Consider the following 13628-nt stretch of genomic DNA (forward strand, 5'->3'; position numbering starts at 1 on the left):
TGGCATTTATGTGCGAATGCATAAATATTACCCAAATACAGTGGTACTTATGTTGGCTTCAATGTACCCAACTGCTAATAGTGCGAGACACTATTAAAACATATCCTATTTTCTCAAACTTAAAAAATAATAAACATAACAAAATTCATTGCTTAATTAATTTAGTTTAAAATAAGGTCAACAAATAAGTTGCATATGCTCTTGCATTTAATATTATTTAATTTTTATAATACAAAAAAAACATATTATTTTTGTATTCATGTAAATTTTGTTCCTTTTTTTTCAAACTCCTTAAAAAGTTTATATAAAAATATGTTTATTAATGCTTTTGATAAAATACAATAATTTTAAAGAATTTCCAAAGAAACAAAAATATACCAAATAGTTAATTAAAGTAAGTAAACATTAAAATCACTTTATAGTTATGCCCTGCAGCTTTCATATATAATTGGTATGTTTGGTACTTCTTGTTTGGAAACAATACCAACAACACCACCACCAGAAGCGGTAATAACAGGGGTAAAAATAGCAAATAGTGGCAGCTGCAATATACCCGCGGCATCGTCGCCGACCGCCCAAAATGTATGCAACATTATGCGGCATGTGCACTAAACAAGTCATGAATTTCAAACAGTCGCCGGAGATCCCGCCCGCAATAGTCCCCGTTTTCCCTCGGCGGCGGAAACACGCTCCTTGGTGCATTCTTTGCATGCGTAATAAATGCGGAAGGGGGACAAAATGCAACCACAAATGGCGGTGCCGTGCGGTGGGCTGAGTTTTCCTTCATTTTCCGCACTGACTTCTGGCATCGCCCAAAGAGACCGCGAAAATCGCTCGCCGCCTGGTTGGCACTTCCGCTTTTCATTTGCCTCATGTTTAATACATCCACGCAGATGCAAATGGCTGCTGGTGGGTGTGTGTGCATATTACTGTGTACGCTACGAAGTGAGTGCCACTGACGCAAATGCATCACCGCAAAATGCACCAATAAGTATGCTAAGCAAGGCTCGAATATCCCCACTCCTGCCGAGTCGAAACCCATCAATTTCAGATTGATTTGTGCTTTACAGAGCTGAGTTTACTTTAAAGTGGGCATCTAATGTTTAAATCTGTATCCATATATTTAAAACTATAAATCTGTATTTGTCGTTAAACAATAGTAATATTGTAAATAATGTACTTACCAAATGAATACCATATGTGTATTGATGGTTTTGCTTACCTTTCAATTTAACAAGAATTAATGCCCAACTTGGAATTGAGGTCAATTAAATCATAAATAAGGTTTGCTTTAAGCACAAGTTAATTTGAAATTAAAAGTAAAACTGTTTTGTTTCAATGAGAGCTCCAATTTAAGCTTATTTTTCAAAGCAAACTTATAGATTAGTCTTGGTTGCATCTTTCGGTTCTTGGCAGAATGCAAGAAATGTAAAATACCATGGAGGGATATAAAAATGTGAACTGAGCAACTTCTAATTGTGTGCTTACTGCATCTTGCCACAATTTGCCACTGCACTCATATATACATGGTTGTATCAGAAATAGAATGCATGCAAAGCAGGTATGCCCGAGTGTTGGTGGATGCAACGAACCGGAAGTACGTAACACACACACACACACACACTCGTGAGTGAACTGAGGCAAGGACCCAGACAGCGTTTATTTAGTTTAACAGCTTCGCGGGCAGCGACATGCGACACTGACACTACAAGTGTTAATGCCAGCCACGCCCAACCGCCCCCATTTCCGCTCACCCACACACACACACACATTTACTGCCAAACACACAGGAACCTTGCTGAAGTGCGTGGAGCAGTTTTTGCTTTCTGCAAATAAAATGATGTTAAAACATTTGTAAAGCCAAACTAGAATTTTGTTGGCCCTACAAACGAACCCACCATTTGGCACACCCTTTTTGGAAATGCAACCCGCATTCGTACTTGAAAATCCACTTTCTTGCCGTCGCTGCCGCAGCGTGAAAAACTTTTTAATCAAATTTTTCAATTTAGTTTCGTACGTCGGTAATTAAAAGCAGGGCTCCCCTCGTGTTATATCGTCAGCCCTTTTTCGCGTTCGGCATAAGTTTGTTGGTTTGACATGTGCTGCAGTTAGTTTCCTTTAATTTAATTTGCTTTTCGCTGCTTAAATGTTGCGCATTCGCAACGTTGCACTACTAAATTATTTCAACCCAAATGCAACACGTCAATGTTTCGGTCTTATTTTCCTTTTTACAATTAAATGCAACTAAGTGGTTTTTGGCATCCATCTAATTAGCTGTTCATGTAGAAGTTCATTTCTAAATAAAATCACTTAGTGTAAGTCGAAATACTCACATATTTAATTCAAGGTACATTTTATAATTTTGTTATTGTAAATATTGTTATAGTTTTAGAAATAAAACAAACAATATTGAAAGTAAATATTAGCACTGCAGCACTGACCCTTTTACATAATTTTAAGTTAAATAAAGTTAAATATAGTTAAAATGTACCTTTCAGTTTTTAATTTCTCACATATTTCTCGCATTTGCCGACTCAAAGAAGTGTTAATAATCCGATATGTCGGGAATATCTTCAATTAAGCTAGCTCCTTTTCAACGACTACACAGCCATGTAATCGCATGGATTAATTAACCATAAATGAGCTTCGCAAATTCATTTCCCCTTCAGGCCAGAGAATGGGGAAATAAAACTGAGGGCGGGACTGAAAGGTGCAACATATGCCCGCACGCATTGGAGTGTGAATGAAAGTAATTTGATGCTAATTAAATGCCCACAGCAAACAGCAAACAGCGAGCTCCGAAAGTCCCTCGGGCACTGGGATTAGTCTAAATATACGTACTCAACAGTGTGTCTGCATTTTTCGCTAATGACACTTAATTGTGCAACACTTGAACGCGCTGAATAGTTATTTGTAATAATTATTTCAATGGCCGGGGAGCACAGACACCGAGCTACGGGAGGGGAGGATTGACATCATAAGCCAATTAAGCCAGATGAGAACAGCGGAAAGCCGGCAACAAAGTGTTTACCTCACTGCTGGCCACACCTAAAAGTCCTGCCATCGCAGTGTTGCAAATTAAGTTAGGAAACCCCTCGACAGCCGTCAAGAGTCCAGTGGCAGACAGTTGGACTTGGCCGCATTTGCAGCTGGTGCTAGCCGACTTTTTGGGGCGTGGTCGCGTCTGGGCCATAAAGCCCGCCGTTGGCAAGGGTCATAAAAAGCCAGCCAGAAGACGGGACACGACAAGACAAGACAATTGGCAATGAAACAAATTACATCGCGAACAAATGCACTTGCTCCGCCAGATTGTCCTTGGCGAAACTAAATCGTGGAATATTTCGTGTTCTTGCTCGCTGCTGAATTCGCAATGACAGCTTCAATGTGATTCACAATTTAAGTGCAATTACACTGAGGAAACAAGTTAGGCTAAAAAATAAACAGTTTCTCTCACTCGAAACAAGAAAAATAAAAAAAAAAACCTTAATTTATTGAACAAATGCTTAATAGCTGTTCTAAAGACAAAAAGCAGTACATTAAGATCATAATATATATGTTTATTATTTTAAAATCTTTAAAATTTTCAATATAAATGTATATAGACAACATTTAAACATTAAAAAATATTTATCATCGCACTAAATTTAGAGAAACTGATAGAATTAACTAATTGCATAATTTGTAGTCAGCTTTATAAAATAGAGGGATATAATAATTTAAAATATGGTTTGTTTTTAGATGTCCAAAATACTAATTCGTATACTTTTGATACAAATTTATAAAAGTTTGGATTTAGACAATTTCCTCGAAAAACTTTGCTACCTTGCCCCGAATATCCCCCTGTTTACCTTAGTAAAACAATAAACAAATGACAAGCAGCCGCAACATGATAATAAGCCAGAAGAAAGTAGTTTTTGCCAGCGAAAAGAAAGTTTGTTTTTTATTACAATGTTCTGGGTAACATCACCGCCAACCCACCGCCCCTTTCCATTTGCACAGAACTGTATGACGAAGGCGTGTCAGAACGAGCTATAAGCAGTTAAAATATGCAAAGTACAGCGTCGGCAACAATGGCGAACAACACTATTTAATGAAAATGCACAAGAAACAAAACTTGTAAGGGATCACGAATGAAGAGAGGCATGGTGTGGGGTTGAGAGGGGAAGTTGAGAAAGTGTTGCATAGTTTTAGGTGGCCAAGCGGCGGCGACGACCATTGTGATGCCTTTGGCCTTCCCTCCCCTTTTGCCACCCACTCTATTTATTTAAGCTGCCGCCCAGCGCAAAGTTTTTCAGACTCCTTTATTTTCTTTGCGCTTTCGGGATAGCCGAAAATATTTGCACAAGCTACAACAGCGGGGAATTGCAGCCACAAGCATTTGATGAAGTTGTTTATTGTGTTTCGCACATTTTAAGACACTAACGAGGAAGTCGAACTACTTTCTCATCATCTTTTTTTTATTTTTCTAAAATTTTTATTTTACATTTTCATGTGTAAATATAAGGAATACATTCAAATAAAAATATATATCATTTTGTTTTTTTTATCAGATAATTCGATTGGGTAGGGTACAATGGCTTTGGTGCTGTCATTTTTGTTTTTCTTTCATCGTCCTGCACTTTTTTGTCGGGGCCAAAAAGTTTTGATGCCGCTTTGGGTTTTTCTCGGTGTTAAGTTGCGTATGGAGCAAATGAATTTAGAAGTCTTATTTAACAAGTTTCGCCCACTTTCGGGCTGACTGCAGGACAAGAAAAGAATCTACATCTTTATCGACAGCTTGGCAAAGTGAAAGTTTTCACCGTGCAGCTGGCTTGCTTAGTGTTGTTGTCTGTTTGTGCAATGTTATACCGTTTTATTCGAAAACTTACAGCCAAGCGATGGGGAATGGTGAAAGCGTTATAAGTCTTCTTTTGAGTAAACGGACTACTTATATTTGTTTGTACATACGTATTTTGTACTTTCAAAGCTGTGTCAGTAAACGACATGCTTATAGGGCTTTATTTAAAGATGGATATTTATTTTTTAAATCCATCTAACGTTTTTTTTTTCATTCATTTTTCATGAATCGAATTGGTAAGCCTCCATTTCCGACAAATTAACACCAGATAAGGTCGTTAATTCAAAAGCCCCCAAACCCCTTAACAAAAACCTTTATTTCTTTACGTTCGAGGCAAACTTTAATCAAGCAGCCAAGAGCAACACCACTCAAACCTCAGATCATTACCGAAAGATGTTACCCAAACGTAATACTGTCCACTGATATATAATTAACCAAATCGAAATAGACAAAGGAGCTCGGTTTGCCAAGAAGCATAAGGCCGAAGGACTTGCCAGACTGCTGCCATTTCTCATGCCGTTGCCTTCGTTGTTTGGGCACGTGTTGGTGCGGTTTCCTGCCAAAACTGTGGCACTCTGTGGTTGCCAAACCAAACCAGTCAAAAGCCAACCGGAGCAGGCCAACACAGACACGCAACCTGGAAAGTGGTGACTTTTGGCAGTTACTTTGCCTTGCCGACGGCCCCAAATGAACAACTCATTACATGGCTAGCACGGGTAAAAATTACTATAAAGTTGGTATTAATTTATATATAAATGGATTTCAATGATAATTACTTGTCGAATTTTATTTGATACTATTACATAAGTCAATTATTTTTACTTTAATTTACGTTGATACCTTAATCCATTCAATGAAAATATTAAAATTTATCATTTCTTTGGAGAACGGTTATTATAAAAAAAATTGCAAAGAAGTAATAAATATAAATACGTTTACTGCTATGTAAATTTTTGTTTATAAAAAAATATTTATAATTTCCTAAAAATATTTAAATCTGGTCAGCAATGTTTGGTTTTACTTATTAACAATTTAAAAGGCATTGTATCGCACATAACTTTATTTATAATTATTTTTTTCCGTGTAAGACTGTTAGTCAAAGGGTTAGACAAGAACGAAATTTAAATCCGAAACTGAGTGGTAATTACATCATGTCTGGCCCGATAGTTTCGCAAGTGGCAGCAGATCCACCTCATTATCCTTGTGGGCAACCACCACATGTCAGGTTACAAATGAGCTGAGTTGTTCCTTTGATTCGTCACTAAAGTGGCATCATCAGTGTTGTCATCTCCGCCGACAATAATTATTATGGCAATTTCTGCCATTTAATTACAATTTTCTAGTCAATTCCAGTTTGATTGGTGATCGAGCCACACCTGCGTGAAATGAAATTGAATGAGAGCAGACTTAGAAAGGGGATGGGGTTAGAAAACCACCCATTTCCATGGGCTACCCACAGAGGCCAACCCATGAACTCTTGTGGTCAGCAAAATTGTTGTTCGCTTTTAATTTCCACTGTACGTGACTCGTTTTAATTAGACAGTCGGCAAAACAATGGGGAATAAATAAAGGTATATTTATATTTGTGTTTATACATTTAAACGTGGCTTAGCTTTTACATGTGTTATGTGTTCATTGTTAGAATTGTGGTTTCATAAATTTAAGAGCTACATTTGTTCTTAAAAATAAACTCTCTTTAATCTAACAAAATTACAATGATTAAAATACACATGTGAACATTTATTACTCATAAAAAAACGCTTTTAAAATGCACCACAACTATTAATAAATAAAGTAGTATAGTAGCTTGCCCCAAAAGAAGGTTGGGCAAACAATTTTTATTGACCAAAATCAGTTTTTTAAACTTTAAAAGTCTCATGGAAATTCATTGGACTGTAAGCACAGACACATGTGTGTTAGAGGGGAAAGTTTTGCGCTCCCCATATTCATAATGGCGCAAAAGTTTAACTCAATTAGAAAATTTCCTTTTTCCTGACTTTCAAACTTTATCAGTTTTTTGTCTGTCTGCTGGAGCTTCCTTAACCATTTTAACTTTGTACCAGAGTGCAGAGGACAAACAAATGCTTTGGCAACTATCTTTTATTTATTCATTGAATTCTGTTCTTCAATTAAAAAGCCATTAGAAATGGCACAGAGAACACAGAAAGGGTGAAAGGCAGACGGAGGTCGCAATGTCGATTCGTTGTCCTGGGAAACTCGGGGCAAACAAATTGTAAACACAACTCACCGATATCCCTGCACTTATAATCAATACTGTTATCCTTTGCTTGTCAAAGACAACATTTGCATGCAAGGACATCGTACTTGGCTTTTGTTCTCGCCTTGCCTTTGACCTACAACCTTCAGAAAGCCACTCCCCCGTCGACCCTAACAGACCTAATTTATATTTAATGTTTGAAGGCACCAGAAGCTCTTCAGAAAAATGAATTGCAAAAACTCCTACATAGAGAACAATTTCTAAACATAGGGGCATACGTATAAAACGCGAAAGCACAAGAAAATTCGTAAACAAAAATAGTGGTCTATGTGTTATTCAATTGTTTTTACGCAAGTCGGAAATTTGCAACATTTACGAGCCTAAAAAGTATATATATTCTTGATCAGCATCATTAAAGCCGAGAGTCGATCTAGCGATCTCCGTCTGTGTAAGTTTAGAAAAATTATGACTTCATTCCTTTTTAACATTAAGCATAAGTAATCAAATTTGTTTTCAAAAAACACGTCCTTGAATTAAAGGTTTCAAATGCTTTCAAAGTCAAAATTTTTTCATTGAGTCAGACACAACAATTTTTGTCTTTCAAAAATGTCAAGTAATCACATATTTCGATATGTTATTTTCGGTCTAGGCCTTTTTTACACCTATGCCAGGTTTGATAAGAGCAAGGCAAGGTGTAAGGACTGCACGGAATATAGTAGAGAGCGTTGCCCTATCGAAGGTGACTCAGGATATTACGTGGCAATATCATCTAAAAAGAGTACGAAAGACGCCAGTAAAAGCAATCCGTTAACAGATGATTTGGATGTGTGCATTCCTTCCAGCATAAACGTTGATGGTATTGAGATGGTATGACGGCCAGCAACAATTCTTATTGACTTATCCTATTATATACAGTTTCCGGCGGGACTTTTCAATATATCTGCATTTGGTCATCAGAACTTGGTTGTCAACTGATACTTCCTGAGTCCGACTCGACAACGGACTGTTCGATTTGCCAAACTGGTAATTATTTTGAGGACATGGGGGGTTGTCCTTGCAAGACCACAGAGTTGGATACTTCCACAAAAAAATCGGGATCGGGGAATCTCAACGGCAGCTATCTTTGTTTAATGATTACGGCCTTTTTGTGCAGCAGATCATTGCGCCATTTAGCCTACATGGTCTTGAAAAATAACTAACAAAACTTGAGCAAAATATTTGAAATTTAAATGTTTTAACTAATGTTTAATTTTTGTAAAAGCTGCAAGGGTAAATAAACTTTGGCTTGCCGAAAATCAAATTTTATTAAAGCCTTAGCAACGGTCTACTTGGATTTTCAGTGTATCTCAGTCTGGCACTCGTAGGTGCCAGACGGGTCAATATGATGTTATTTATATTTAATTTCCAACTCCTTGTGCGTCCAGGACACTTCTGATGGCAGGACGAACAAAATAGATTGGGAAAATCTTTCATAACTTTAATCTATATTAAGTTACGCAAATCGCACTGGGCAAGCTGGTCACTTGAATGACAAGATTACACAACATTACGTTTAATTAGATTTTGGCTTGGCTCTGGGCGATACTTGACCTTATAAAAATGTTTGGAATTCAGTTGGTGTTAACATGGGAAATTGAGTTTTGAAAAGTTGGTTTTTTGTTTTACGTCTATGGCTTGGAAATGCATCGAAAATCTTGCTTATAAATGCCGTCCGGAGGTGTGCATTTAAAAGTGCCCTGGGACAGTAACTCACTATTCAAGTGGGAAATGCAATTACAATGTCCTTCGCAACTGTCTGTATTCAAGACCCTCAATTTAAATCCCTTTAAGACAACTGCTCTTACAAATTATTCATAGGCCAATTATATACCAAGGCTTCTGGACTGCAGGCTAAAATTAAACAATAATAATGATAGTCCTGCTGACCAACCAAACTGTTCATGGAGGTCAAAAGCGTTCGCTTGGGGACATGTGGCCTCATTGTCAATGGCAAATGCGATGGGAAAAGCATTCTGACCTTGCTTGATTTTGTGACACGCAAGCCCATATACCGATTGTCCCAGGCGGGAAAAGAGGCAACGAATTTCCATATAAACCGTTCATGCTTAACAAGTATTTTGCAATTAAAATTTGTGCTTTTAAACGTCATTAAATAGTCATGAGAATTACATATGCGACCGTGTGTTTTCCGTCCGTCATGGGAATCGGCAGCTTGCCACTTGTTGTTTCTGGCCTGCCATTTTCCCGATTGATGGCCATATTTCATTTGCAAATTTTCCATGGCTGCAAATGTGCATATTTATGAGTGGGGGGCGGTCAAAAATGCGTAAACAAGCAATAAGCCAAAAATCATTTTGCAACATACACATGATGCTTTGCCTCCAATTGAAAGAGTCAATTTTACTGCATATCAAAGTCATCTCCAAAATTAAAGCAGCACTAACCGCTTTCGGGCTACCATAATTTATATAAATATCCGATTCCTGACTGAGCAATTGCGAAATGAATTTCAGCCATCTTAATGACAAATAGTTGAAGAAATGTCAAATGGAATAACAGGATTTTTTTGTGTTTTAAATTATTTGTCTTATTGTTTGTTATTATTTTTGTCCTAGCGTTTCTTATATTCTTAAATTTAAATGCATTTGTCATCAATTACTCACCATGAATCCATATTTTGGTTTGAAACCATTATGTACAAATTATATGCATTCAATGATTAATTCAACAGAAATGTAATAGACTGGCCATTCTCTGTAAAAACCTTTTCATTGCCATAAGTAATGAAATAAAAATTTTCAAGTTAATTGTTTGCTTTACTCTCCAAAGTAAAATGAGAAAACTAATTTCCCTTTGGCCAAATCATCGTCGAACTCTTGAGAGAACTTCCCGAATTCAAGCCGGAGCCCAGAAAGTTTCTTATTAATTAAGGAAATTGCGTTAAGTAAATATAATATGTATTTAAAATTATATCTGGGTAATAACCAGAAACGGCCGAGTAGAGCGAGTTGTTGGCAGTCATGTGCGCCGTGGCAAAGAGTACGAAAATGTGGAAAAAACTTTGGCCTTAGCTGTCGGCTGTTGTTGGCTGTGCCGTGTTTATGTCCGTTCATTATGCAAAGAGCCAACAACTGGAGCACCGACTATATATACGTGGTTATGAGGACCATAAAGTAAAGCGCACGCCACTTTATTCCGGGCTTCCCTTCCCTTTTCCCCGGCCCACAGTTCTAGGCCTTTGGATGGGCCTGTGGCTGCTTCATTACCCTAATGAACTTGAAAAAAGTATCGGGTGTACGGCGAGTCAAAGGCAACTTGAAGACAATCGCCAGGTGACCACCAGCCCCCTGGCCACCCCCCATTTTCCCGCTTTTCCTCACAGATTTGCCTGTAATGAGGTCATAGTCACGAGTGTTGACTTTAATTAGTGAGTTTTTGAGAGGGGAGTCCCCACCTCCACCTCGCCCACTTCCTTTGAATGCCGGCCAAACGAGCTTTGGCCAGGCCATGTGATGCCGTTGTCCGGGACACAAATTATCCGTTAATTATGGCCAATGTCGAAGTTTTCAGGCTGAGAATGCCCTGGTAATCAATATCAACTGGGAAACAAGAAACAAATTAGGGAACATTACAATAATTCATGGGTTTTCATTTACGGCTGTTCAAATACTCTTTTCATTCCGGTTCTCTAAAAAATGAGTTAGCATAACTTACTTTTATAAGATACAATTTTTTGAAGCTAATCATATTTAAATATACTCTCATTTGGTTCTTTCGCTCTAAATAAACTTAGTAAATTTTTTGCCATGTTTGCAAAAGCTTTGATTTTATGGAACACACAAATATATAACATTTGCAAATGCATACATTTAATATTAATGTAATGCATTTCTTAAATAACCAAATGATTTAATCCAAACCACAAGCCCATCAAGTGGAAGTTAACAAATTACAGATTTCAACAGAATAAGTACAATAAACACTCATTGCGCTTGCCGTTTTTCAATTTCATTTACGCAGATTAGGCACACAAAGATGACCAGATAAATATCTTCGGTATTATTAAAAAGAGACAAAAAGACTAGCCAAATGATAATTTCGGTTAAGACCTTGCCGAAATCTTAAGCGACTTACCTGTGGATTATTTGTGGAGTCAAATCAGTAGTCATGGAAACCAGCCAAAGGGCCAAGACTTTTCCCTTTCCGGTCGAAAGCTGAAATAACAATCGAGGAAACCGAAGAAAATGCTTATTTACATGCGGGGAAAAGTTTGGCAGGAAACAGGAAGTTGGTGGCAAGGACAGAAAGCCAGACCAAGAAGATACCAATAAACCGGGAACGACATTGGTTGATTTTATTGACATGTTTCGTTGGCAAGCTGGTTTCTCTCTTTTTTCTGCTGAGACTGGCAGTGGCAGTCAAATTTCCTCCTTCGCATGTCCTTTTTATTCCTGCCCAGCGGCACTGCCAGCCCATCTGGCTTGCTCTCTTTTTTCTCTTGGTCTGTGCGTGGTCTTAAAATGCGCCATAAAATTGATAAAATCAGTTGATTGTAAAAATTGATAAATTGAAATTGATTGAGGCAGTCGGAAAATGGAAGAAAAGTCTGAGGCACCGTGGGAAAGCACACGAAACTGCTTTGAAGCCATGCACACACTTGGCTCTTTGCATACGAAATGGGTACACAGGAAATAAAATATAATTCCTAACAGTGAAATTTCAATATTAATATATGTATAATAAATTAATTTGCTTTTATTTTTTTTGTTTTTTTTTTATTAATATTTAGATATTTTATTTTTAAATATGTTTAAACTAATAAACATTTTTTTCTGTGGCTCGGAATGGAGCACATGTTGCCAAGTGAATTTTGTGGCCCACAAACAACATTAGCGGCCCAAACGCAGTCGATGCTTTTTCCTTTTTTTTTGGGGAGAATGGCAAGGACTTTGCCTTGGGGTAAAAGAAATCACGCAGCGAAGGCAGCATTTAATTAACAAGTTGAGAGGAAATTTCTGGTCGAATAGATTTCAACTGACATACGAAAAATGTAAATGGTGAGAAGGAAATTTAAAATCAGAACCTGGAATAATTCGAAATTAAACGAGGATAGACAGGGGATAATTGAATTAAAAATTCAAATGACATTGGTAACGAATAATCTTGAATTGATCTTAATACGGTTACTTAACTTATAAACTCTTACAAAATAAGAAGACCTTTTTAAGACCGACGCCAATTTAATAATAGCTATGAGCAAAATAAATAATAATTAAAAAATAAATGTAAAGGAATTTTGACTTTGAAATTGACTTTCAAAAATAAAATAAAAGACATTTAAGGCAACAATACATTCATAAATAAAATTCATTGAAAATGTGCACTTTTTTCCAGCAATTCACTGGAAATTAGCTTTGTGCGCTACTCTTAACACATTGTGTGAACAGAAATACATTTCAGTAATTAACAAAAATAAATGTTGAATGCTTTTAGAAATTATTTCAATTAAAATTGTTGTCGGAAAATGTACGTGCAAAATAAGTTTAAGGTATGGCACAAATGGCCTTTGTTGCATTGCCATTGTTGCACTGCAAAACCAGATGACCCGAGGTCATTCCATTGCAAATGTACGAGTATCTGTGTGCCCTCTCTTGTATTCTGTTGTTGTTTGAGCACTTCCTGCTACCGATACATAGTTAATTTGAAGTTGCTCATTTCGGGTACCTCTTTTGCTATGGCCAACTTGCCAGGTAAACGGGAATGTCCTGGGCTATAACCATAAACCTGGCGATAATTGCAATTGCATAATTAACGCTGTTTTAACGGCTGCCTTTAAAGTGCCAACTTTAAGTACTCACCTGCACTCGTGTTGTCCTGCCTTCCTCGTGTTTTTAATGTGAGATGAAATTACTTTTTATTGACGCCCGCCAAACACGATTGACATGCACTTACACGCTCGTCGAGTGTCATTTTGCCACTTGCGGTGGCAATGGCCGCCGGTGCGTATGAGTATGTGAGTGGGTGTGTGTGTGTCCTGTCATTATGCTTTTGTATGGGTAACTGTATGCACAATTGATATGAAATAAAACCATTGATTTTGCATTCTGTGGGGCTTTATTATATTCCATAAATTAATGCATAATCAGTGGTGCCATTGAAATGTTTATGGTTTTGAAAATACCTATATAAGTGTCCCATGGAAATTTATCAATTTTTCACTACCCACCTTTAGACACCTTTATTAGTATTGGTACCCTCAAATATTTTTTTATGAAACTCTTTTAAAAATATCTTAGTTTAGAATAGAGGATTTTTAGTTTATCTATTATAACATAAGATTTTTAGATACCCAAAGCTCTTAGTACAATTTAATTTATTAAGCGAAAGGAAGGAGCTTAAGTTAAACAGGAATTGTAATATACGAGTATAAAGATATTAAAAATATTTTTAAAATATACAAAATTTTAAATTGAATTAAGACCCTCATCAAAAGTCACCATATCACTCGACATTTTTTACGTCGGTGCAGTGATTTTAAAAATTGCCAACGATTGTCGGTGACAGTTAACAAGT

The 13628-nt window shown here is 37.0% G+C and overlaps 1 protein-coding gene across 1 annotated transcript; it reads left to right on the forward strand.

Annotated features, from left to right (window-relative positions):
* Positions 1-7615: 7615 nt before the first annotated feature.
* LOC108135476 lies at positions 7616-8315 on the forward strand. Its single transcript, XM_017256218.2, has 2 exons — positions 7616-7911; positions 7971-8315. The coding sequence occupies exons 1-2, from the start codon at positions 7662-7664 to the stop codon at positions 8252-8254; spliced, it is 534 nt and encodes a 177-aa protein (XP_017111707.1). The 5' UTR covers positions 7616-7661; the 3' UTR covers positions 8255-8315.
* Positions 8316-13628: the final 5313 nt, after the last annotated feature.

Source organism: Drosophila elegans, unplaced genomic scaffold (assembly GCF_018152505.1).
Source record: "Drosophila elegans isolate 14027-0461.03 unplaced genomic scaffold, ASM1815250v1 contig_208, whole genome shotgun sequence".
NCBI lineage: Eukaryota > Metazoa > Arthropoda > Insecta > Diptera > Drosophilidae > Drosophila > Drosophila elegans.